The 27882-nt window shown below is 40.4% G+C and overlaps 2 protein-coding genes across 2 annotated transcripts; both read left to right on the top strand.

Moving 5' to 3' along the window:
• The first annotated feature begins 5 nt into the window (after positions 1 to 5).
• On the top strand, positions 6 to 728 carry LOC139458034 (antifreeze protein Maxi-like). Its single transcript, XM_071239349.1, has one exon. It carries the CDS (start codon positions 6 to 8, stop codon positions 726 to 728), a length of 723 nt encoding a protein of 240 aa, XP_071095450.1.
• A 151-nt stretch (positions 729 to 879) lies between these two features.
• LOC139458032 (fibrinogen-binding protein-like) lies at positions 880 to 10403 on the top strand. The gene is made up of 7 exons (XM_071239348.1): positions 880 to 1001; positions 2967 to 3557; positions 8513 to 8544; positions 8747 to 8889; positions 9553 to 9583; positions 9940 to 10037; positions 10323 to 10403. The coding sequence occupies exons 1-7, from the start codon at positions 880 to 882 to the stop codon at positions 10401 to 10403; spliced, it is 1098 nt and encodes a 365-aa protein (XP_071095449.1).
• Positions 10404 to 27882: the final 17479 nt, after the last annotated feature.

Below are 27882 nucleotides of genomic sequence, written 5' to 3'. Positions count from 1 at the left end.
GCACTATGGACAGCGATACTAGCATCAGTCGCAGCAACAGCTGCAGCAATAGAAGCATCAACAAAACCCTCAGAAGCACACAACAACTCGACTCAGCACTATGGACAGCGATACTAGCATCAGTCGCAGCAACAGCTGCAGCAATAGAAGCAGCAGAAGCAGCACTCGTTGAAACAGTAACCTCACATGCACCATTGCTGCAGCAGTACTCGTCGCAGACAACACCAACAACAACACCCGCAGCAGCAGCAGAAGCAGCCACCACACAGGCAGAAGAAGATGCAGCCGCAGACGCAGCAACAACACCCTCACTAAAAGTATTCATCTATGCAGTAAAGATGACGCAATGCGCGGCAGGTGTGAGGGCATCGAAGGGGACACCCCGAGAAGCAGCAGCAACAGAAACATTCGCCTCAGCACTATCCTGGGCGGTAGCAACAGCCACAGCCGATACACCCGCAGCAGTAGAAGCAGCAACAGCAGAACTCATCACGGTCGTAAACAGGACTAACCTCAGCACAGTCACCACCACCATCACCACCATCACAGATGGACACCTCAGATGCAGCAGCATCCACACCAAAACCAGGGGCAACCACCACAGCACCCTCATCAACAGCACCCACACCAAAACCAGTGGCACCAGCAGTGGCAACAGCAGTGGCAGCCACCACCCTCACAGCAACAGAAGCACCAGCAGCAACACCCTCACTAACAGAACTCTTTGATGCACTCCACGCAGCAGCAAAAGCAGTCGTAGCAGCAACAACACCCTCAGCAGTGGTGCATGCTCATCCAAGATGGCGTCACTTCCATTTCCGATGACGCGCTCATCCAAGATTGCGGCATTTACGTTTCCGTGAGGCGTGCGCCTCCAAGATGGCGGCACGTCCTCTTCCGAGTGGCCATATCTCCTTCCAAGATGGCGGCATGGGGCCTCCAAGAGGGAGGGAGGAGAGAGGGCGGGAAGGCGGGAGGAGGGAGGAGGAGGAGGAGGAGGAGTAGGAAGAGGATTGTTTTTGTTTGTTGTTTTGGTGGGTGGGTGGTGAGGTAGAGATGGATGGCCCTGAAACGGACCTTTTTGGAGAAGAAGAAGATTACTTCTTCACCCATGTAGGTGCTGTGGTGCAAAGGTACGGATGGCCTGCCACCTGTCTCCTGACAGGACACTGACTGGTGTGGCGATTGCGTGTGGAGATGATAGATCACTGAGACGAGATTATAATACACAGTCGACGACCCAGCAACTTTGTTGCTAGGTTGTCATCATATCGGCGAAGGATCTTGCAACAACATTCCACAAATCATGTCATCGTGTGTGATGATGTGATCGTAAACTGAGATGTAAAGTTTCGTTCCACAAGGCGATCGCATTGTAGTGCAATGACAGTCGTTTGTCTAAGTTACAGTAGGTGAGTGGCGATCACCTTAGCGCTACGATCATGTTGTGGAATTCTAAAGGTGTTGCCTGAATTTCTAAAGGTGAATCGACATGCACAGACATGTCGTGTCTCCGTACAAACACCCGTTTATTCATATGATTGTACCGTTGTCATTCGTTCATCCACACCGAGGAGTATGTTTACATGCGTACTGTCATTCATGTCTCCATGCAAACGTCCTTATTATTCAGCTCGACTAATCAAAGTATTTGCAACAATTTAGCAAAATATGTATTTCTTGCTGGTAAGAAACGTGATTCCATTTTCAAGGGAATACCTGTGTCATATAATTAACTCCAATAGTAACAGTTTGAATACTGCATTGTAAATCTTATTATTCAGCGCTCTGTCATATTTGTAAAGGATATGTAGCCATCTTGTATGGGCACGCATGACCCACAATGCCCTGCGCAAACCGAAACCGGAAGTGACATCATCGACACAATCCAGGAGCGGTTCATGACCGCTGCCCTCAACTACTCACGCCCTAACAAAGGTGCTCTCAAGTGTTGATTTGGAGTAACGTCCTCCTGGCCATTGCGTAGAACACTCGAAGATGGTCATTCAGTGGAGTGTTGTCCAGACTCTCAAAATCGTATCAATACTGCTTTTCAATCTGTGGATTGAAAGAAACAAAACAAAAATAGTGATTATATATATGTTATTATTCTCATGTATAAACTTCCAAGCCAAATAGTGCTGGAGCAAGAAAAGTGAGATGCCCTGGGCTTGGCATGACCGGGCACATCCTACCATTCATCTTTGTGAAGTAAGGGTCAAAGTGCTGTTTGGGCACAGGAACACTATTCCTGGAACCAGTCCCCTCAAAAACCATAATCCCATCCTCCACCAACACAGGGTCTCAACCCACGGAAAACAGGTTGCCCAATTCGGTCTCCTGTAACGACCAGCAATGGCGTGCAGGTGACACATTCTACTCCAGTTCCCCACGGGGGAGTGCAATTGAATACGTCTCGTCTGTTTAACATGTACAGTTACTCTGTATTGAGGCCTGAAGTCAATCACGTTGAGAGAGGACTACAGAATAGGCATAAGTTCAAGCATCACAAAGATACCATTTTGATCGTTTGTAAATTTTATAGATTATGCCAAAGAGAACATATTAATAGAAGCGTAATTAATATATAGTTTACAAGATATCAGGCATTGATCTTTCATTTCAGATAATCCCAGCTGTAGGGATTTTATTCTCTTTACTGCCTTTTCCATGCCACAGCGGTATGACCGTGGCTTCATACCAGCCTGTGAGTTGATGTTTACGCACAGAGGCAAGCTCCTTATAACATCTGGACATCTTGATACACAAGTTAACAGAGACACATTTGAAACACTTGGACATATCCTTGTGGACAAATATGGTTTTAAGGTATGTACAAGTCACAAATCAACTAGGATATGTGTAATATAAAAGTGGTCAGTTCACTTTGTATTATAAATTCACAGCAATAGTTTATTGCTTTATTTATATTTATATTTATATATTTGTTAGGTTTGTGATGCTAGCAACCAAGAAGACAAGCACAAACCAACTGTTTGTGATGCTAGCAGCCAAACGGACAAGGACAACCCAACTGTTAGTGATGCCAGCAACCAAACAGACATGGACAACCCAACTGTTAGTGATGCCAGCAACCAAACGGACAAGGATTACCTAACTGTTAGTGATACTAGCAACCAAACGGACAAGGATAACCCTACTGTTAGTGATGCCAGCAACCAAACGGACAAGGACAACCCAACTGTTTGTGATGCTAGCAACCAAACGGACAAGGATTACCTAACTGTTAGTGATACCAGCAACCAAACGGACAAGGACAACCCAACTGTTTGTGATGCTAGCAACCAAACGGACAAGGACAACCAAACTGTTAGTGATGCCAGCAACCAAACGGACAAGGACAACCCTACTGCTAGTGATCCTAGCAACCACATGGTAAAAGACAAACTTATGGTTAGTGATGGTAGCAAACCAGAGGACAAAGACAAGAACAACGGTGGTGTTGGTGGTGCCAGGGACCAGGAGAACAAAGACAAGGACAACGGTGGTGTTGGTGGTTCCAGAAAGCAAGGGGACAAGGACAACCAAGATGACAAGTGAGTTCTTGACGAGAATTTGTAACACGAACTGTTTCACAACTAGAGTATCACAGTTTCGATTTAAGAACTAGTTGAGAAAACGTTGAAAAGAAGAACTATAAAAACGGGCTATAGATCGCCAGCAACCAAAATGAGGCCACTATGCTAGGGGCTGTGGGCACTTAAAGTACATCTGCTGCCTGCACGGTACCACAGCAGGATTTGCACCGTCCCTTCTGCTGCTGGCGATTATATGCAGAGAGTTTAGCCATCAAACTAACTTCATGAGAAAAAACATACTGCATTTCGAACATTGAAAGCACAGTATGTTTATCTAGCATGACTAAATAAAACGCGAACTCTTTGATGTTAGCAAATATATTGAGTGAAGTGGCATGGGTTCATTTCAGTGTTTTGCGTTCCACGTTCTACTTCTTGTAGCATAATGGCTTAAATCCACCTTGCATTCCTTGAAGTAAAATAACTTCTGTCACTGGTGGAATGCAATTTTCCACGTTCCACCGACCGTATCCTTGAGTCGAGAGACTTCTTCCAGTATGATGTCACTGTGTTGACAGTTACATCAGTTGTTGTAAATCGAGAGAAGCTGGGTAAGAAGCATTGCCGGTTCCAGACCGAGTTCGAGAGATGTTAGTTTCCGTCTTATAATTTTTATTCTTGTCTTACGTACATGACCTAGTGGCCTGATTCATTCCTGTAGGAAAACCGAGATTAATATACTCGTTATTATCTTCATTCTGTATTGTGAAAGTAAGTAAAATCGTCGTGTGTAGCCTTGTGCACACCTTATTGACTGCATGCATAGCTGTATAGAATACCGGTGCAAAAATAATATATACTCTGTCCAATGTTATAACTGTTCATTGTGAATTTCATGTGTTGTGAAATTATTCTTGGTAACTCAAATAATTAAAACTGTGGTTGATTGTATGATATCATCCCATTACTACCCTTTCAAATCTGGACTGACAACCCAAGAAGGTGTAACCGATAGTTGGTTTGATTCGATGTAATGTACTTGATTGAGTGTCCAAATTGTTTTCCATAAGTTCGGGAACATCTGGTCACATGTTTATGATCGCTGTAAGGAAATAAGTGGTGTCACAGATTTGGTGAGTGCAGCTTTTGATCCATCTGTAAATATAGATTGATACGTGTCATCGATATTTCTTAATTGATTGAATTCTTGTTGGTGAAATAGTTGGTTGGTTCTGATTTCTTTAGTTTTGTTATTGTGAGGCCAATGTGAGAAACGTTGAGTTGGAGCTTCATCTTGAAGTTTAATATTAGAAGACGAAATGGCATGATTAGTATATAATTTGGTGATGTAATTTAAGGATAATTGCAGACGGCGTTGCTTAAGGGATAGCTCAAATGCCTCCACATACAGACTCGAAAGGAAGATAGGCAGAGCCTCAGGTCTTGATGATGGATAGTGTCTAGATTTGGTAAACTAATTTTGCATGCTCAACTAAAGAAGATGGAGCCATAATTAAGTTTAGAGCGGACCAGTGACCTGTACAAATGCAAGAGGGTTGTCTGATCCCCTCCCCATTTTGAATAAGAAACGATTTTTAAGAAATCAAGAGCCTTCGGTCGTTTTGCTTTGAGGCATTTAAATATGAAGTAACAAGAGTCATCAGAAAGATGACATATCCCCCCCCCCCCCCCCCGGCAGCTGTCTGTAAAGTAACCACTAGTAAATGTGCAATTCTGTATGTAATGAGTTAACAGTTGAATGTTCTTTATGAAGCATACATTGTTTACCCACTGAATGGTTTTCGAATGCTGGCCCGGAAACGCGTTCCCCAATTGAGTCTAGGTCCAACTTCTTTCCATAAAAATTGTAAAAAATAAAAATTAGAAAAATCCCAAAATATCAAAAGGCACCACTTCAGTATGTGCCTGATAGATTTGCCAAGTTTCGATCAAATACACTGAATGGTTTTGGAATTCTGCCCGGAAAAGGGAATGATTACGGACGGACGGACAGACGGACGAACGGACAGACGGACGGACGGACGGACGGACGGACAGACGGACGGACGGACGGACAGGCATACTGGCTGATCGCTATATCCCCCCGCATTATATGCCGGGGGGATAAAAATGTTGAACGATAAATCTCAAGAACTTGGCATCCTTTGCAACTTTCATACGGGTGCCATTCGAAATGCGGCTTATATTTGCTGCAGAAATGTATCGAATTTGTTCTTGATTTAGGAATTTTATACCCGTTTTCAAGAGACCATTTGTGAATTTTATTCAGACAGATTTTGTGCCTCTCTATTGTGTGCATATTTCTACCACAATAATAATTAAAATCATCCACGAAAGGTGACCCATCTACTGACTCACTTAAAACTTTTGGCAGACTATTTGTTTTAAATAGAATAAAGTGAGAGACAAAATCCTGCTTGCGGGACAGCCTAATCCTGGTTTTGGACTTGTAATTGTCTGTCTGTTAAGAACTGTGATATAAAAGGGGCAAACGACCTCTCCAATCATGTACACAATTCAGAATGAAATGCTTCCAAGTAGTTTATAAGCTCTCTCCCGACCGAAAAATATTGACACTATTTGATGTTTGTTGACAATATATTTTTTTTACAAAGGATAATAATCGTACCAAACGATCAATATTATTTTTATTTTGACGGAAACTACATTAAATATTTGTAACATGATAATCTCTTTCCATATACCAAACCAATCAATTATTCACCATTCGTTTCATGGTTTGCAATTTGAGGGATCTGTATGATCCCGGGCAGGAAGGAGAAAAATTCCATAATTGGTCAAATATATCTAAAAGTGTCTCAGGGCATTATTCGGTAATTGACAATGGATGTTGCGATCACCTTAAGCAGTGTCATGAGCCTGCTCAATGCGGTGTGTAGTTAATGCAATGAAATACTTCATTGCCATCTTTACCGTTAACATAAACAAAATTTACTTTTTTTCGTTCCCTGTTGTTTCTGATATCTCTGAAACACAGGGACATCATTTGATGATGAAGAATGTTTGGCAAGAATGTCACCACGTTTATTTGCAATTCCAGATTTATCAGTTATTAATGTGTCACCATCTTTAAGATGGTTTACAGAAGATTTTGAACATTCGCCTTCTATGTTTTAACCACGTTCCATACTTTAGACATGGACGTGCGTGAATTAATGTTTGGAGACAGTTCCTACATGATTGTTGCTTATTTCGCTTATAAGCACTTCGTGCCTTGGAACTAGCAATTTTTAAAATTGTGAACTGTGGGATGTCGGCGGAAATATTATCCACTGTCTTCCAACACTTTCTTGCTTGTTTGAATTCAGTATTAATATATAGATTATGCATATTAGGTGAGTGAGTATGTTTTATGCTGCTTTTAGAAATATTCCAGCAATATCACGGCGGGGGACACGAGAAATGGGCTTCACACATTGTACCAATGTCAGGAATCGAACCTGGGTCTTTGGCAAGAAACGTGAACGTTTTGACCACTAGGCTACCCGACCACCCCTTTGGATATTAGGATTGGCAGAGGATTTAGAAATTGTTTGGTCAGCAATTGTATTTGATTGAGCTGAAAAGAACTGGATGTGATCTGGTACATTTATGAAATTATCAGGTTTAAATTTTGCAGCACATAACTTTTCACACAAGGACCAGTTGGCCTTGGTAAAATTCAGTTGTTATGAAGGTGGGTCATCATCCGGTCTTACAGCTTTTAGGACAGTTGGGAGGCGATCACTTCCAAAAAGGTTGTCATGGGAAAAACATTCAAGTTCAATGTACACATCGAAGTCTGTGAGGGACAGATCAAGGGCAGATAAACTTCCAGTGGCAGGATGTAAATAGGTGCTTGAATCATCATTAAATATACATAAGTTATTATTATAAATAAAATGCTCAATGACTTTCCCCTTTTGGCTTGTATTTGTACTTCCAAATAAAGTGGATTGCCCGTTTACATGATGCAGGATGCAGCTAATCATATAGATTCTGAAGATCAGACTGCAGATGAAGATGAGGATATATTCTCAGAGAGATGAGTACAAGATGGAGGCTGTTACTAAGCAACGCCGCGAGAGACTACATGACATACAACTTGTGCAGTTGTAAAATGTGTCTAGATCAGTATGTTTACAATGCGTTTCTTGAAAACAGATTGCCGACGCCTTATAATCTTCAATTAAAAAGTATACCTCTGCAATTCTACTGAATTAAATTTGTGCTTGAAGGTGGTAACAGGGGAACGACACCAGACTTTGTTTTGGGGAGAATGGCCACTTGTACGACCACTAGTACTCATGTGAGGGGATACCTTCTTGTCCATATAGATTGTGTTTTTGCTGATCTTTTGTTCACATAGAACTTTTTTCACAATGGACTGATACTTGTATTCAATGCAGTCAGTTGAAGATGACGTATGATCACCTTGACAGTTAGAGAAATTCAGATGTTTCCATGTATTTCCATCAAGATTAACATCACCACATTTGAAGCAAGTCACCGAACCTGTACATGTATTCTGTCCAGCTGTCTGACATTTGAAACAGTGAGTAGTCCACAGGCAGTGAGAAACAACCAACTTTAATAGAAACTTGGTGCAGCTATTGTATAAAAAATCAAAATGTATGTGCTGGATGGAAACACACAACTGTCTTTGCGAATTGCATATCATTTGACTGTGAACTTCTGATATAAGTTCATCAATGGTTTCAGCAGCTAGATTGTGATCACGGTCACAGATTACGTCTTTGCTGAAATTTAGGGTCTGTAAGAACAGCTAACAGGTACATCTACCAACTTTGTTGATGACATTAAATTGATGGTTTGTGTTTTTCTAGTTCATTAAAGCAAAAGAGCTCCATATAATAATTTATTTTAATCCTTCAACTCTTCAGCTTTACTCTTGTTCTTGGAGTCAGGATATAACTCTTTATACATTCCAGGACTGGAGGCGACATAAAGCTCGAAGGCATACGTGAGTATTAACCATAAAGCCCCATTAATCCTGCCAGTAAGGTTCTCTGTAATCATCTAGACTAACATATTTCCAGATTAACCACATATGGGTATGTCACGTTGTATGCATATCAATGTTCACAGTAATAATTATCCTGAAGGTACAGTTTCTAAATATAGATTCGTCACTAGATAAAACCTCTCTAAACTGGCAATTTCAGCCAGATTACAGAAGATACAGGAAGAAATGAAGACAGAAACAACTGCTTTGCAAGAGAAGGTGGAGGAGAAGTTCAAGTTGCCACCAGGAAAACTAAATCGAATACTTGATGAGGTGCTGAAATATCTTGGCCAGGAACAAAGGGTAACGAAAATCACGCGATCTCGGATATTGTGCTTTTTGTTATAAATCATATCTCTTAGACTGAGCTTGTCAAACGTGTATATTTCTTCCTCTGAAATATTGTAGGTTTCACGGTCCTATATTAATGGCTTCAGTTACTGGTTTATCTGGATCATTGTGATAACTACAAGACACTGTGATACAAAATGTGACTTGGTGATCACCAGTATATTCTCACTGCTTCTTATTTACTTAATAATTAGTACAGTGGTTAAGTATTTCAACATCTGTGTCACCATTTCAATGTCATTGTGGAAACTCAAAACGGTCTTATTGATTCCAAATAACTGTTTGATTGGTGTTCTAGAAGTTGGCAAAATAAAGATGTACGTTTTTCTTACTGTTTCCTCGAAATCCCTACATGTATAGGGATTAACGTTTATGTTTATGTCAAAGCAATTCATCCCATTATTTGTGTCATTTTTAGAAAGATTGACAGTGTTTTAGAAAGGAATATCATATACAACAGTGCATTTGTAATTACTAGTTAAACTTCAGGAACCGAAACCAGGACTATGTGTGGGAGAGAGAAATGGAATTCTATTAATTTTTATACAAACTATAAAACTTCCCTGCTTGAATTTCAAGAGACGTTCCACAAGATGAATTTTTCATATTTTTCAGGCTGCAGCAACTTCAGAGATAAAGGAAAGATGTAAGTTTCAAATCAGAGAAGTAAATACAGAGGTGGTGTATTTGTAGTGTAAATATATGATGGGACATCAATGAAACATTTAATTAGACTCTAAATTCAATGTACGTTTAACATGTTACCATTATCAGTTTTCACACACCTTTAAATGTCTTAACAATGCATTAAATACGCGTTTCCGGATGCTTAAATAGAAATTTTGAACATCTTGAATGAATGTCATGAATTCCTTTTGAGCAAAATCAATATTTCAATGTTTTATGTCACCCTTTTTTATATACAAAATTGATGCTTACGCATTTAATGATAATTGTTTCATCTATGTACAAGGATGTGATAATGATTGAAATTATCTCCAGCTCCGCCTCTTCTTAGAGTCGATGTGGCCGGCAAGATAGAGAAGCAACTGGAACTGGATAAAGGATCAGTTAATAAGATCATAACATCTCTGCTAAAGGTACATTCACTTCAGGGCTGTAATATAGAACTGTGAACATGTAAGTCTGGTGCTCTTATCCACTTGGAGGCACTTCATCACACAGATGATACACAGATGATACACCATGACTATGTCAGTGTAATTTCCCCCATAGCTCGGAGTCATGCCAAGGGTAAAATACAGCAGATCAACTGATCTGAACATATGAGAAGTTGTTGTTTCTCTTTGAATGTTTTGTAGCTAAGCGAGTGTAAATATAGGTGTGAAAGGCTGCAGTGTGAACTGTTTGATTGGTCCTTTCAGGTGAAGCCAGAAGTGAAGCCGGAAGTGAGCAAATGGAATTTACAGGGCAGACTGAAGAACTGGCTGACTGGGGGACCATGAAGAAAGTCTGAGGGGAGTTGTTGTGAAGATTTTCATATGACTCAGAGGAACTAAATGAACATGAGTGTGTGAACTGGTTGAGGCGATATACATAAAAGGACTTCGTTGTCTTATCCAGCACCTTCCAGGGGCATTTGCAGCAGGTTAGCCGAATGCTATGCACCCATCCATGATCTCAAATACCTAGTGAAAGAGTCATCAAAGTTCCACTGTTTTCAGGCAGTAGACTCTACATATGAGGTTTTATATATCATACCAGACTGGAGATACTTTAGGCTTGGCCAGGCAAAAGCAAACGAATATATATTCCATGTGAGACTGTAAATGAGGTTGATTGTTGAAATTTGAGTGTGTAATGTTTACCTTTTGCTCTTATTAGCTTTGTATGTGCAAGGCCGAATATCTTTCAGAGTTTACAGAACATATGTAGTGGTATTGTTGTTTGTTATATTTTTGTATGTACGTAAGCTTAACTCACCTGTGCTGATATAAGGCTTAATAGATGTTGAGGATAGCACGTGGTGCTTGCAAACACATTGAGCGAAGAAGCACCTTTGCACTATTTTCTGATCATCGTATCACATTAAACACGTGGCACCCAAGAGAGGGTATGGAAATGACCACCAATGGATAATGATCCACTACCCACGAATCCACGAATAACGGATCATCTCACACCTACAACTTCATTTTATTTAACAGACTAAATTGAATTTAATGTGTTTACAAATACGAAATATATAATTGCTATACAGTATACACTGTCTACGACTCTGTGCAAAGCGTGAATCCTGTTTTCTCGACGAGAGTGAACTAGAAAAGGGTGCCAGACATCTAGGTTCCTGCATATTTTACCACAAGGTTCCCATTGAAGTAACATTGTGTAAATATAATGCAATAGTTGTTGTTATCAGTGCCCATGTCATTCGTGCAGGAAGTGAAGAGTTGGAGAGTAAATACTTGACAGCTCATGTCGATGATATGATACTGTAGTACGGCACCATTCTAGACAATCCGTATTGAAGAGTGCTTTTGTGACAACTGTTTGTCTCATCAACCAGAAAATACAGATAAATATAAATACTTAAAAAGCATATCACATGGAAATGAACGCCTAAAGGCTCCTCTTTTGTATACATTATCTCATGTATAAATTTATAGTGGAAATCTATTGATTTAATATCTCTTGTATATTTTCTACATTGATTAAATATTTCCGTCAAAACCAAAGGTTCAGTAAGTTGTCTTTGCCATTTAAAGCATATATAGAGTACTTTACTAGTTTTAATTAAGGTATTATAAAATTGTCTGCCTCCTTTACTATGATTTGATGTTAATGAACACCTGCACTAAAGGTTCAAATTGTGGGCGTGTTTCAACCCTGTCCTTCAGGATGCAGGAATGTTGAATTGGTTGATAGGTATTACTTATGAGGTGACGGATGGCAAAGTAGATACAATTTACTGAAAAGGCGACGTTTTGATGTAGATCCGTAGACCGCTGTCTTTTGAGGAATATTCACAATTTGTTATGATCTGAGAACATATGTTTAATATCCCAGTTGTCCTGGAAACCTGGAAACTCATTAAACCTTTTTCGTTATCTATGTTTTTAACTGGATGTATGTTCACTCAACTTTGTATCACTAAGTCGGAATCTATAAAGTGAATATTAAGCCCCAGGGGTTCCCTAATTATTTCATCAACAAGACTGTACTGTAGAACTTTGCCCAAGTATTTATAACGTCTCTCCAAAATGGGTTATCGATATAATAATGCATACTGATACAAGCTCCTTCATTAAAAAAAATTGGAAATATGAAAATATTATATTTTGGCTGCAGTTATATTGATAGCTTGTTTCAGAAATGACAATTTTAAAGAATCAGTAAACGCACTGAGATCTATCATTGTAAGATAACTTATTCATTATTAAATTGATCCTCTTTATGTTATCAGGTTTGTCATTCCAGATGAAGTTATAGAAAATATTATTTAGTATTTATATTAAACTTTCAGGTGGATTCCGCAATGTTCTAATGTAATGCGGATAATAAGAAAAGATGAGGTTCTCCAGAACTGAGTTCTTACTTAAATGAATTTGTAAACGAAAAGCATAAATCATAATTGTGTATTAAAAAATATCTGGGATGAGAATTGAGAGGTTAATCCACATACTAATTGTGTGCTACAAGATTCTTCTGGACGAGAACTGACGGTTTCAGATTTAAGCACAGAGGGCGTCCGAGTAAGGTTTTAGATCATGAACAGCTGAAGGGAAATAACTCTTGGCAACCTCTCGGGGGGCAGTTCAACAAGCATCAGTGCAGTACAGGGAACATGAAACCTGACAGTGAGGCTCTTCAGCCTCACTGCTATGATCATGTTGGTGTTACTGAAGGAGTAGTCTCCCTTGCACTGTGCGTGTCCAGACAGTGAGCCTCTTCCATCTCATTGCTGTGATGATGTTGGTGTGACTGAAGAAGTAGTCTCCCTTGCACTGTGCGTGTTCTGACAGTGAGCCTCTTCCACCTCACTGCTATGATGATGTTGGTGTGACTGAAGGAGTAGTCTCCCTTGCACTGTGCGTGTCCTGACAGTGAACCTCTTCCATATCACTGCTGTGATGATGTTGGTGTGACTGAAGGAGTAGTCTCCCTTACACTATGCGTGTCCTGACAGTGAGCCTCTTCAACCTCACTGCTGTGATGATGTTGGTGTGACTGAAGGAGTAGTCTCCCTTGCACTGTGCGTTCTGACAGCAGCCTCTTCCACCTCACTGCTATGATGATGTTGGTGTGACTGAAGGAGTAGTCTCCCTTGCACTGTGCGTGTCCAGACAGTGAGCCTCTTCCATCTCACTGCTATTATGATGTTGGTGTGACTGAAGAAGTAGTCTCCCTTGCACTGTGTGTGTCCTGACAGTGAGCCTCTTCCACCTCACTGCTATGATGATGTTGGTGTGACTGAAGGAGTAGTCTCCCTTGCACTGTGTGTGTCGCGGACCTGGGCCTGATGGAGTTGTCTCTCTCCTATGAAGCCCAGTGGCACACTCCTATGTCAGTTTTGATATGCCTACTGATCAGTGGTTTAAATCTCATACGGTATTTATGTTGACAATGCTTTTTTTCTTTTTCAATGCCAGAAATATTCCAGCTTATGACCGCTGTCTATATATAATCGAATCTGGACCAGATAATCCAGTGATAGATAGATATGCGCCCCGATCTACACAATGGGATCGAAATACCATGACATGCATCAACCAAGTCACTGAACCTGACCACCAAGTACAGTAAGTCGCCCCTTACGACAGGCATGGGTTGCAGAAGACCCAATTCTGGATGTGTTGTCGTGCATTAGTAGAGGGCAATATAGTGTACCTGAACCTGACCGAGAGTGTGAATGAATGGATGCAACCCACAGGGTGACGAGGCAGTGAAGCCACAACACAACACTGCACACCACATATACGTAACAGTGTGTGACTGTGTGACATGTAAGTTCTGTAATGCGGACCGGAATACCATATAGCGGAATAAACCGCATACATGAACACACGAATTTGGAGTGTTGTAGATACATGGGGAAGTATATACACACGGGTGTGGAGCGTTGTAGATACATGGGGAAGTATATACACACGGGTGTGGAGCGTTGTAGGTACATGGGGTAGTATATACACACGGATGTGGAGTGTTGTAGATACATGGGGAAGTATATACACACGGGTGTGGAGCGTTGTAGGTACATGGGGTAGTATATACACACGGATGTGGAGTGTTGTAGATACATGGTGTAGTATATACACACGGGTGTGGAGTGTTGTAGATACATGAGGAAGTATATACACACGGGCGTAGAGTGTTGTACATACATCGGGTAGTATATACACACGGGTTTGGAGTGTTGTAGATACATTGGGTGGTATGAACACACGAATTTGGAGTGTTGTAGATACATGGGGCAGTATATACACACAGGTGTGGTGTGTTGTAGATACATGGGAAAGTATATACAAACGGATGTGGAGTGTTGTAGATACATGGGGTAGTATATACAAACGGGTGTGGAGCGTTGTAGATACATGGTGTAGTATATACACACGGGTGTGGAGTGTTGTAGATACATGAGAAAGTATATACACACGGGCGTAGAGTGTTGTAGATACATGGGTAGTATATACACACGGGTTTGGAGTGTTGTAGATACATTGGGTAGTATATGCACACGGGTGTGGAGTGTTGTAGATACGTGACGTAATATATACACACGGGTGTGGAGTGTTGTAGATACATGGGGTACTATGTACACACGCATGTGGGGTGTGGTAGATAGATGGGGTACTATATACACACGGGTGTGGAGTGTTGTAGATACATGGGGTAGTATATACACACGGGTGTGGAGTGTTGTACATACATGGGGTAGTATATACACACGGATGTGGAGTGTTGTAGATACATGGGGTAGTATATACACACGGATGTGGAGTGTTGTAGATACATGGGGTAGTATATACACACGGATGTGGAGTGTTGTAGATACATGGGGTAGTATATGCACACGGATGTGGAGTGTTGTAGACACATGGTGTAGTATATACACACGGATGTGGAGTGTTGTAGATACATGGGTAGTATATGAACGCGGGTGTGGAGTGTTGTAGATACATGGGGTACTATATACACACGGATGTGGAGTGTTGTAGATACATGGGGTAGTATATACACACGGGTGTGGAGTGTTGTAGATACATGGGGTAGTATATACACACGGGTGTGGAGTGTTGTAGATACATGGGGTACTATATAGACACGGGTGTGGAGTGTTGTAGATACATGGGGTAGTATATAGACACGGGTGTGGAGTGTTGTAGACACATGGGGTACTATATACACACGGGTGTGGAGTGTTGTAGATACATGGTGTAGTATATACACACGGATGTGGAGTGTTGTAGATACATGGGTAGTATATGAACGCGGGTGTGGAGTGTTGTAGATACATGGGGTACTATATACACACAGGTGTGGAGTGTTGTAGATACATGGGGTACTATATACACACGGATGTGGGGTGTTGTAGATACATGGGGTACTATATACACACGGGTGTGGAGTGTTGTAGATACATGGGGTACTATATACACACGGATGTGGGGTGTTGTAGATAGATGGGGTAGTATATAGACACGGGTGTAGAGTGTTGTAGATACATGGGGTAGTATATACACGCAGGCGTGGAGCGTTGTAGGTTCATAGGTAGTATATACACACGGGTGTGGATGTTGTAGATAAATGGGTAGTATATACACACGGGTGTGGAGTGTTGTAGATACATGGGTAGTATATGCATGTATGTGTGGAGTGTTGTAGATACATGGGGTAGTATATACACACGGGCGTGGATGTTGTAGATACATGGGGTGGTATGAACACACGAATTTGGAGTGTTGTAGATAAATGGGGCAGTGTATACACACGGGTGTGGAATGTTGTAGATACATGGTGTAGTATATACACACGGGTGTTGAGTGTTGTAGATACATGAGGAAGTATATACACACGGGTGTAGAGTGTTGTACATACATCGGGTAGTATATACCCACAGGTGTGAAATGTTGTAGATACATGGGTAGTATATGCACACGGGTGTGGAGTCTTGAAGATACATGGGGAAGTATATACACACGCATGTGGGGTGTGGTAGATAGATGGGGTAATATATACCCAAGGGTGTGGGGTGTGGTAGGTACATCGGTAGTATATGCACACGGGTGTGGAGTCTTGAAGATACATGGGGTAGTATATAGACACGGGTGTAGAGTGTTGTAGATACATGGGGTAGTATATACACGCAGGCGTGGAGCGTTGTAGGTTCATAGGTAGTATATACACACGGGTGTGGATGTTGTAGATAAATGGGTAGTATATACACACGGGTGTGGAGTGTTGTAGATACATGGGTAGTATATGCACGTATGTGTGGAGTGTTGTAGATACATGGGGTAGTATATACACACGGGCGTGGATGTTGTAGATACATGGGGAAGTATATACACACGGGTGTGGAGCGTTGTAGGTACATGGGGTAGTATATACACACGGATGTGGAGCGTTGTAGGTACATGGGGTAGTATATACACACGGATGTGGAGTGTTGTAGATACATGGGGAAGTATATACACACGGGTGTGGAGCGTTGTAGGTACATGGGGTAGTATATACACACGGATGTGGAGTGTTGTAGATACATGGTGTAGTATATACACACGGGTGTGGAGTGTTGTAGATACATGAGGAAGTATATACACACGGGCGTAGAGTGTTGTACATACATCGGGTAGTATATACACACGGGTTTGGAGTGTTGTAGATACATTGGGTGGTATGAACACACGAATTTGGAGTGTTGTAGATACATGGGGCAGTATATACACACAGGTGTGGTGTGTTGTAGATACATGGGAAAGTATATACAAACGGATGTGGAGTGTTGTAGATACATGGGGTAGTATATACAAACGGGTGTGGAGCGTTGTAGATACATGGTGTAGTATATACACACGGGTGTGGAGTGTTGTAGATACATGAGGAAGTATATACACACGGGCGTAGAGTGTTGTAGATACATGGGTAGTATATACACACGGGTTTGGAGTGTTGTAGATACATTGGGTAGTATATGCACACGGGTGTGGAGTGTTGTAGATACGTGACGTAATATATACACACGGGTGTGGAGTGTTGTAGATACATGGGGTACTATGTACACACGCATGTGGGGTGTGGTAGATAGATGGGGTACTATATACACACGGGTGTGGAGTGTTGTAGATACATGGGGTAGTATATACACACGGGTGTGGAGTGTTGTACATACATGGGGTAGTATATACACACGGATGTGGAGTGTTGTAGATACATGGGGTAGTATATACACACGGGTGTGGAGTGTTGTACATACATGGGGTAGTATATACACACGGATGTGGAGTGTTGTAGATACATGGGGTAGTATATACACACGGATGTGGAGTGTTGTAGATACATGGGGTAGTATATGCACACGGATGTGGAGTGTTGTAGACACATGGTGTAGTATATACACACGGATGTGGAGTGTTGTAGATACATGGGTAGTATATGAACGCGGGTGTGGAGTGTTGTAGATACATGGGGTACTATATACACACGGATGTGGAGTGTTGTAGATACATGGGGTAGTATATACACACGGGTGTGGAGTGTTGTAGATACATGGGGTAGTATATACACACGGGTGTGGAGTGTTGTAGATACATGGGGTACTATATAGACACGGGTGTGGAGTGTTGTAGATACATGGGGTAGTATATAGACACGGGTGTGGAGTGTTGTAGACACATGGGGTACTATATACACACGGGTGTGGAGTGTTGTAGATACATGGTGTAGTATATACACACGGATGTGGAGTGTTGTAGATACATGGGTAGTATATGAACGCCGGTGTGGAGTGTTGTAGATACATGGGGTACTATATACACACAGGTGTGGAGTGTTGTAGATACATGGGGTACTATATACACACGGATGTGGGGTGTTGTAGATACATGGGGTACTATATACACACGGGTGTGGAGTGTTGTAGATACATGGGGTACTATATACACACGGATGTGGGGTGTTGTAGATAGATGGGGTAGTATATAGACACGGGTGTAGAGTGTTGTAGATACATGGGGTAGTATATACACGCAGGCGTGGAGCGTTGTAGGTTCATAGGTAGTATATACACACGGGTGTGGATGTTGTAGATAAATGGGTAGTATATACACACGGGTGTGGAGTGTTGTAGATACATGGGTAGTATATGCATGTATGTGTGGAGTGTTGTAGATACATGGGGTAGTATATACACACGGGCGTGGATGTTGTAGATACATGGGGTGGTATGAACACACGAATTTGGAGTGTTGTAGATAAATGGGGCAGTGTATACACACGGGTGTGGAATGTTGTAGATACATGGTGTAGTATATACACACGGGTGTTGAGTGTTGTAGATACATGAGGAAGTATATACACACGGGTGTAGAGTGTTGTACATACATCGGGTAGTATATACCCACAGGTGTGAAATGTTGTAGATACATGGGTAGTATATGCACACGGGTGTGGAGTCTTGAAGATACATGGGGAAGTATATACACACGCATGTGGGGTGTGGTAGATAGATGGGGTAATATATACCCAAGGGTGTGGGGTGTGGTAGGTACATCGGTAGTATATGCACACGGGTGTGGAGTCTTGAAGATACATGGGGTAGTATATAGACACGGGTGTAGAGTGTTGTAGATACATGGGGTAGTATATACACGCAGGCGTGGAGCGTTGTAGGTTCATAGGTAGTATATACACACGGGTGTGGATGTTGTAGATAAATGGGTAGTATATACACACGGGTGTGGAGTGTTGTAGATACATGGGTAGTATATGCACGTATGTGTGGAGTGTTGTAGATACATGGGGTAGTATATACACACGGGCGTGGATGTTGTAGATACATGGGGTGGTATGAACACACGAATTTGGAGTGTTGTAGATAAATGGGGCAGTGTATACACACGGGTGTGGAATGTTGTAGATACATGGTGTAGTATATACACACGGGTGTTGAGTGTTGTAGATACATGAGGAAGTATATACACACGGGTGTGGAGTGTTGTACATACATCGGGTAGTATATACCCACAGGTGTGAAATGTTGTAGATACATGGGTAGTATATGCACACGGGTGTGGAGTCTTGAAGATACATGGGGTAGTATATACACACGCATGTGGGGTGTGGTAGATAGATGGGGTAATATATACCCAAGGGTGTGGGGTGTTGTAGATACATCGGTAGTATATGCACACGGGTGTGGAGTCTTGAAGATACATGGGGTACTATATAGACACGGGTGTGGAGTGTTGTAGATACATGGGTAGTATATACACACGGGCGTGAATGTTGTAGATACATAGGTAGTATATGCACACGGGCGTGGAGTGTTGTAGATACATAGGGTAATATATACACACGGGTGTGGAGTGTTGTAGATACATGGGGTGGTATGAACACACGAATTTGGAGTGTTGTAGATAAATGGGGTAGTATATACACACTGGTGTGGAATGTTGTAGATACATGGGGAGGGATATACACACGGGTGTGGAGCGTTGTAGATACATGGGGTAATATATACACACGGGCTTAGAGTGTTGTAGATACATGGGGTGGTATGAACACACGAATTTGGAGTGTTGTAGATAAATGGGGCAGTATATACACACGGGTGTGGAGGGTTGTAGATACATGGGGAAGTATATGCACACGGATGTGGAGTGTTGTAGATACATGGGGTAGTATATACACACGGGTTTGGAGTGTTGTAGATACATGAGGAAGTATATACACACGGATATGGAGTGTTGTAGATACATGGTGTAGAATGTACACACGTGTGTGGAGTGTTGTAGATACATGAGGAAGTATATACACACGGGCGTAGAGTGTTGTACATACACTGGACAAAATATCATCCATTCCAAAAAATCCAAAACTTGGAAATACCACCATTCCAATTGGAAATATGACCATTCCAATATTTGGAAAGGTCATATTTCCAAGCTTGGATTTGTTTGGATTTGTTTGGAAATGTTTGGATATGTTTGGAAATGTTTGGATACAACATGTCATAATCATATTAGTTAAAAGTTGTACAACTTTTGACCTTATGTGAGATTAGTAATGACATGAAAGTAAATAATTAAGAGTATTTTGGCACTATGTACCACGAAAAGACCAAATCATGAGCAAATTTAACTAAAAGAAATTCTGTCATTTAAAGTGGCTACTCTTTATATTTAATTTCTTATCTTCCTTGTCCATAATTATATTACATTGACTTTGAACTTTGAACAATTAAACAAATATTTTGTTTTCCCATACCGCCTTCCGGTTGTCGTAGAACAAAGACCGTTTCGAGAATATAGAGGGCCTCATTATTATAATTTGAACTAATATACATATGTACATAATAGTACTAGGTATAAATGAATTTTGATAAGTGTTCGTACAAGAATATGAACTTCGAATTATCTCGGAATTATGCGCAACACATAGGGCTGAAAATTTTATAATTGTTCTGGAACTATCTGACGGTAATTCAAAACAGGGAACAAGATTTCGTCAAATGAATCATCTAGCCAGGAATGCAACGATTTAAATGCTGACAAAATGAATAAACATATCTGGAACAGAGTAGACTGTTCATGTGGACAATTATATGCTACGTCTATTGCCAATGAAGTTTATCACCCCATGTTATAGCATTTGCTTCATATAAAAGAAAGAAACCAAATAAATGGGACAATTAGTTGTTATGAATTAGCTTTACCTCTGTGACATATCACACAACTAAATGTGAATATGTTTATCAAATAATCAATTACAGTAATTAACCTAGTGTCCTTATTTATACACAATTTAATTATGTATTGGGGTACAATATATAATACACATATACACGGAATGATTTCTTATTTTGTCAATTTAATCATAACCAAAATCATACAAATCAAAGTGTGAAAGTAGTGACTAACTTTATGATCAAGGGTATAAATACTCAATTGTATCTATTAATTTTAATAGTATAACAATAAACCCTGTGTATATACTGAGCATATTTAGATACATCCGGATCTACGACCGCAGCCATATAATCAATCAAGGAAAGTATATTAGATTGAATTACAAATGTGCTATCACTTAAACAAAATTTTCCGTTATCCACGTAAGCCTAAACCTGGGAGAAATAAAGTTCTGTTCTGTTCTGAAGACGCCGTCATGATTAGTTGGCGCCAGTCTAGACTGTCCGATCAACGTGAATATACAAACCGTGATGTTACTTGACCAGTTGATGACACCTGTCAAACTCAAAGTGCCCCTGGTCCTCCACCCACCATGTGTAATACTTTAGCGTACTTGATTGTTTAATTTGCAGTTATATCACTGTTAGGCTGAGTGATGAGAGAATACATTTTGTTGTTTGTGTTAACGATCGTTTCCATTTTCAACGTGGTAATCTTATAAGTGACTAACTTTTTTATCTTGATGAAATGAAACATATTAAAATAATCAGAGGGACTGACAGTCGCATTTTTCGCATAAATGTCATGCTCGCATTAATTTCATGATTTACTGAAGATAGATTTGAACATTTCTAAGCAACGATCATGTTTGGGTAAGGGAAGTAATCTTGTCTCCACTTGCAATTGGATTCAGTTCCGAGATCGCAGCTTGACTGTTCGGCACGGCCGAAAGGCGGCATCCATGTTGTTCACGCTCCGCTGATCACGGGGCCTCAATTGTATTCTGCTTATGAGCCGGGATGCGCATGAAACACGGGTGTCAAAACGAATATATTTACCAATTATACGTACGGTCAATTAGCCAGTCCAAGAGACAATACCCTGGTTCTACCACCTTTAGGTGTAATTACGTCGCATGCCCCTGGTTCACGGTTCGTCTGATCTCCCGTCATAAAACCACGATGTTTATTTACCTGGGGCCTCCGACAGCGCCGACTTCCTGTGTACATGTACGTACATGGCAATAAATGGTTTGACAGTTGTTTGACGGAATCAATCAATAATTATTGACACAGTGATGTAATTCAAATTTGTCACTATTCACAACTCCTATTTTTATTTTTCTATTGTTCAGCTGTATTTTCGACCAGTTTTATATGTATAAAAAATCTTCTCTTGTATTTATAAACCAAACCTAATAACATTATATAAGAACAATTGTGTTTTTAAACCGTAAGTTTTCTATTAAAACAACCATGCAAGTAAGATTTCAGCCGTAATATTACTTTAGTCACTCCACAGATTACACATCTTATATGCTGCAAACGCAGCGAATGTAATGCTACTACGTCACAGCTGCCTCGTTAATTAAGGGCTGGAATGTTTTTGTGAAGGCCGTTAGAGAAGACGAATTTTCCCCCTCGCTGTATAAAGGCGGTCGCTAACCATATATGTGTATTTTTACTGTTTTTGGCTTGATTTGATTGTCCTTTGGTGAAAACAAATGTTCAATTGTGAAAGCAAACCCTTTTCCCCTGAACGTTAAAAGACAGCTGACTTTGATTTTGTCTGAAATATCAACGTTTGGAGTCGTTTTTATATTCGGAAATCCATATTATGGTTAATATTTGTAATATAATATGGACAATGGTAAAATTCATTATCACAGTTTAAGTGCTATTCACAAATGTATGTAAATCTACTTCGTGATGAATGAAGCATGGCAATAAATGTATGCATCTGATTCTTCATTTCTTCAGTATTCTTTGATGTGAATGAGTTTCGTTAATGATGATCACTCTCACAGATTTTTTGATAAGAGGATAGGACTTTAACTGGAGAATAGTTATGAAAAATATATATATAAGTATAGGCGGTCTGTGAACATGTGGTGAAACTGATACCTCATTGATTTGCTAATCGGGACTTGGAAATCATAGTTGATTTTAAAATATATGGTTTTGACAGTAGTACGTCCTGACATCATAATATTATGTTGTAAACAACTTATCTTATCTTATGTTAAGTAAAACAATTATTGATAACTTCCTGAATTCCAATTGTTCAATGAACAGAATTATTCACAGCTCTGGCGTGAGACAACAATAAATTAGATGTTACCAAAGATTGTCCATTTTATGATCTTAGGCACATGTCGGCGCACTTACATGTGAGCCGCCTAGACGACTGTCTGTTTTGTAATTAAATGGCAGCTGCCATCCAGCCGAATACTTAATCTTGAGACCTATTACACTGCAAACACGAAAACGTCGTTTTTTTCCGTATATGGTCAATGGACGGAAAAACGACTAAAAATTCATTAAAATTGATTAATTGGTGAGCGTCTAGAAAGTGTGCAGAAAATGGTCGAGTTTTTCAAGCGTAAAATGGACGGAAAAACGATGCTTTTTGCTCCGCCTTGTACAGCTGTTAATGGCCAATCAGCTGGCGCTGGTCCCCCGACGCACGTGATTCCCAAGGCTTCCTTTCGAAAGCTTTAGGTTTCGTATTTCTGGCATGCCTTGCTCTAGTATCTGTCGCGCGCAGTGCAGCGAGATTTGCTGATAAGCCAGTTTTAGGATATGCAACATGTTACTGGAATTCAGGCACGCGCCAAGAAGTCAAACCAAACAATGTTGCCAAGTTTATTGTGGTAACATATCCCTCGGCTATGAACAGTTACCCCTATCGAATAATGGGTTGTGTTTCATTTGGTTATAATAATCAGGGATGTGAAATCTCCGCGGAAACGTGGAAAATCGCGTTTTTTAAAACTGTAGTCCTCGGAAAAAATCATCTTCCGCGTAAAAATTTAATTAAAAAATTAAAAAAAACACTCCGAAAAATATGATCGAAAACCGGACATTTGGCGCGGATTGTCCTGTTTTCGATCAGGGCTTTCACCAGCATAGGTTTTCGGACATCATACGTTTTCTGTCACGAATACTTGCACTATAACGTGGGGTGTGGCGTCACACAGAAATTGTAAATACTCAGAGTCAGCTGATGGCTTGTTTTTAAGATAAAGTTGTCTTTTAGCCTGTAAGTGAATGAGATGTTTTACAGTTGTTCATGTGATAAGCGAAAAAACTATGAATGTTTCTTCAGCGTCCAAAACCCCGTCATGGGGATATATGTTGTATTAATGTCTTATGTTTGCAATGGAGTTTTGTTTTTTCCATCAAAAGGTAAGTACAAGGTAAGTTTTTTTCAATATGCTTCAACATGGGGAAAGGGTCAGACATTGCACGCTTGTGGCAGTTGTCCTTGTGTCTGGGGGATGGGGGTTTCAGTTTATGGCAGTATTGCTCCCAGACCTGGCGGGTAGCCAGGTGCGCGAAAGCTATGCCCGATTTTTTAAAAGTACTGATTTAACTTCGAAATTTTACTGCATCTGCCATCTTGTTTATTTGACTTATTGACTTTTGCCATTGACTTATTACATTTCTTGGTGTGAATGTTGTCCAAACTGCACGAAATTGCTTAAAATGCAATCAAATGTTTTAAGAATTTCTAGGGGGGGGGGGGGGGGGGCATGCCCCCAGACCCCCCTAGACTTTTCCTCTTTTTTTCGGGGCTGCTCACATCCCTGAATAATAACAAATTTTTTAATGTGAAGTTTACAATATATACGGCTAGGACGAGAGGTCGGTCACATGACGTTCTTCACGTGACTGTATTCTTGAAATGGCGTAAACACTGACTACTTTCACATTCCTGGGGAAAACCCTTGGAATTCACTGGTACGAATTCATACAGAAGCGTGGTTGCACCCTCGCTATAACCCATCCCAGAGAAAAAAAAAACGAAAAAAACATCCAAACTATCGTAGTGACAATCAACAGCAATCTATGAATTTACCTTAGTATCTATTTGACACATCTTTACAATCACCTTTCAACGATCGGCCAATTGATCAGTGATGACAAAGGCTTGAAATCGCCACAGGTTAATTAACAACTTCGGAAATATCTCCCGTCACGTTTATCGTATCGGCCATTTTGATGTATTGTATTTGATGTAAATGTATTACGACGCTCTGTCATTGTATTTGACTTACTGAGGTAATCCTCATCTAATGAGGATATTGTTTGGAATATATTTCTTGTAAACATACTAAAACTAAAACTAAAACTAAAACTATTTTATTCCGGGATGGCCTATTAAATTTAGCAGTAAGTCAAGGCACCATGCGTGTATATGATCTGTTATTATATGTGTTTAAATTACGGTTTGGGGTGTTAATAAAATACACTGACGCACTATTCAAATCAATTGGATAATTGAATATGCTTTCTTTTACATATTACATAACAGCACTGCACAACATTTGAACAGTTGCAGTAACACACTACGGTAATCGCATTAAACATCATTTTCAACTGTACAGTAATTCAGTATTTCAGTTATATCACGGTGTACAGACTGATGTGGGTGGGATTAAAATCCGAATTGGTTCAGGCGATCCAACGGGTGTTCGGGAAAAGGTGAGCGTATCCTGCCACACAAGTGGCACCCGTCACAAACACATGCAAGGACAAGTCAATTGTTCACCTAAACAAAGCACGGAAACACACAGTGATGCCCGTCCTCACTTTTACCGAGCATGTTAATTATATTGTCCGTCAAAAACATGGACGAGTATAAACAATATGTTCATTCACGTAATACATGTCATACATTTTGACAAAATGTATTGACTCGGAGCATTATTGTTAATCACAGCGTATAGAATCGGCATGCAGTTGAACTCATCACCCATCCTATTATTGATAATCCTTCTTGAAGATCTATGAAATCAGAAGCTGCAACACTTTATCTTTTAATTGGCATGTCAGACTTCTATTTCATAACTCAGTTTTATTTGCACGGATCACGGAAGGGACATTGTCGCGTTGTCGCATTGTCGCATTGACGCCCTTACAAAAACAAGCAAAACGTGTCAAAATTAACAAAAGCGCGACAATTGGCCATTTGTCGCATTGTCGCGTGTTTGCATTGTCGCTCTTTGAATAATCCTTTTCTTTATTTTACAAAAGGGCGACGATGCCGTAACGCGACATTTTCAAGGTCAAAATATGTCTCGTTGTCGCATTGTCGCCCCATCACAAATGTGTATAAAAGGCGTAAAGTTTAGTTAATGCTACAGTTAGGAAGCGGTAACCAAGTTACATCTGTCGTAGAAGTTCAACCTGATACATGTAAGTCTTGAAATGAAAACACAAGTCCGTCCGCGAGTCCATAACGTTTTATTGTGAGCTCTTCTCTAAAAGTGCTTAGTGTTCGACTCCCAGTTCCAAACACGTAGTACCTCATCAACCATCCACATACCTCTAGTGCAGTGGTCTTCCAGAAGATCTTACTCTTGACCGCATTAGACAACTGACGAGTGCACGCCTGACCTGTGACCTCGTTGCAACCCTCATGAGGTGTTTGCCGAAGGGAGAGGGGTAGGAAATGTGTGCTCCAGCCCAGCGCGGAGCTCCCGACACACTGTATACTGAATGTTGTATACAGTATATTGCAGTTGATATACTGTATACTGCATGTGATACTTATTAGCGGAAATGTTACAACTTTCAAGATTCAAGATTTAATTTGCATTTATTTCATATACAACAGACCGCCGTAATATATCACTGGAATACTGCTGAGAGTGGCGTTAAAACAATTTGTTTTCATAATGGGGCGCTGCAGTCATTTAAAATAGAACCGTAAACATATGTAGTACCAACTCACTCACTCTGTTTCGAATATGCAGCAGAAAATATATTATTAACCAGGTCTTTGGGAAGAGATATCAGATTTTTATAAGCAGTCACATAGGGATGATAAAGGACCCCTCGCTGATTAGGTTCTTGTTTACTTAAGAGCAGAGTTGGCCATGTTAGTTGATATAACCAAAATCCAGGAGCTCCGGCGGGGGGGAATCTGGTCTTGTTAGTGTATGGTATGAGCTGTGGCGTTGACCCAAGAGAATAATGTAAAAAATGAGCTCGAGACCAACTCAAATCTATAACGATTGGGAAAGTCTAGATTTCCACAGCCCTAGCCTGAAATTAAGAATTGGTCTAGGCTCCATTTTAATTGTATTATGTTCATTTTGTAGACATGGATGAACCAACCAGGAGAGAAATTGATGGAATATTAATATCACATGTTACCACTGATCCAGTTAAATTCATCACACAATAATATATTAGTATTTGACATCACAGCATTTGATTATAAGGGCATGATCATGTAAATGTTCACTGTAGTAATGTACACACCAGTCAACTTTATTATAATTTTTATTATAGTGTAGCGCGGCATCAACGATTACTTTATGATATCCTCACTTGTCATCGATGTATTGACATCGAACAATGGACGACAATTCGAAATTCTTATAAATAGCTTCAATAGGGACAGCGCCGGTGTCAGTACAATTTTCCTAGTTAAACATATGTCTCTACAAAATATAATCTGAAGCAGACAAGAACAATATTTTTTTTATTAATGCTTACTTTCATGGATAGAATTGAGGCAATCTAGGCTTGCCAAATCGTTCTAGACTTGAGCTGGATTCCTTTTAAATTTATTCTCTATGGTCTGGGAGACGAACGGACGTCAGTATCGCATGGAGAACTGGGACAGCCTGAATCAGTGTAATCGGATATGTTGTGGAGTTTCGGTTTGGGGCTGTTTGCTGAATAGAACAAGGGCTCACGAACAAGGGCACAATGTAGAGATTAAATCATTACCACCCCTCTTTATATCAGATATGTTATTGTGATTTGAAATCTCTTTTGGATAATTGCGAGTTATGTATACTCTGTATTCTTTCGTCATGGTAGCATATATATTTTCTATGTTG

The sequence above is a fragment of the Haliotis cracherodii genome, unplaced genomic scaffold, assembly GCF_022045235.1.
Source record: "Haliotis cracherodii isolate W230 unplaced genomic scaffold, xgHalCrac1.p SCAF_12, whole genome shotgun sequence".
Lineage (NCBI taxonomy): Eukaryota > Metazoa > Mollusca > Gastropoda > Lepetellida > Haliotidae > Haliotis > Haliotis cracherodii.
Note: the sequence above shows the minus strand (reverse complement) of the source record. Positions and strands in the feature narration are given on the sequence as shown.

Bases quoted from the DNA above. Each gene is read 5' to 3' on its own strand.
- LOC139458034 (XM_071239349.1), top strand. From the start codon at position 6: ATGGACAGCGATACTAGCATCAGTCGCAGCAACAGCTGCAGCAATAGA.
- LOC139458032 (XM_071239348.1), top strand. From the start codon at position 880: ATGGCGGCACGTCCTCTTCCGAGTGGCCATATCTCCTTCCAAGATGGC. The intron at 8,890-9,552 runs GTAACGAAAATC...CATATTTTTCAG, and splicing joins ATCTTGGCCAGGAACAAAGG to GCTGCAGCAACTTCAGAGAT. The intron at 9,584-9,939 runs GTAAGTTTCAAA...AATTATCTCCAG, and splicing joins TTCAGAGATAAAGGAAAGAT to CTCCGCCTCTTCTTAGAGTC.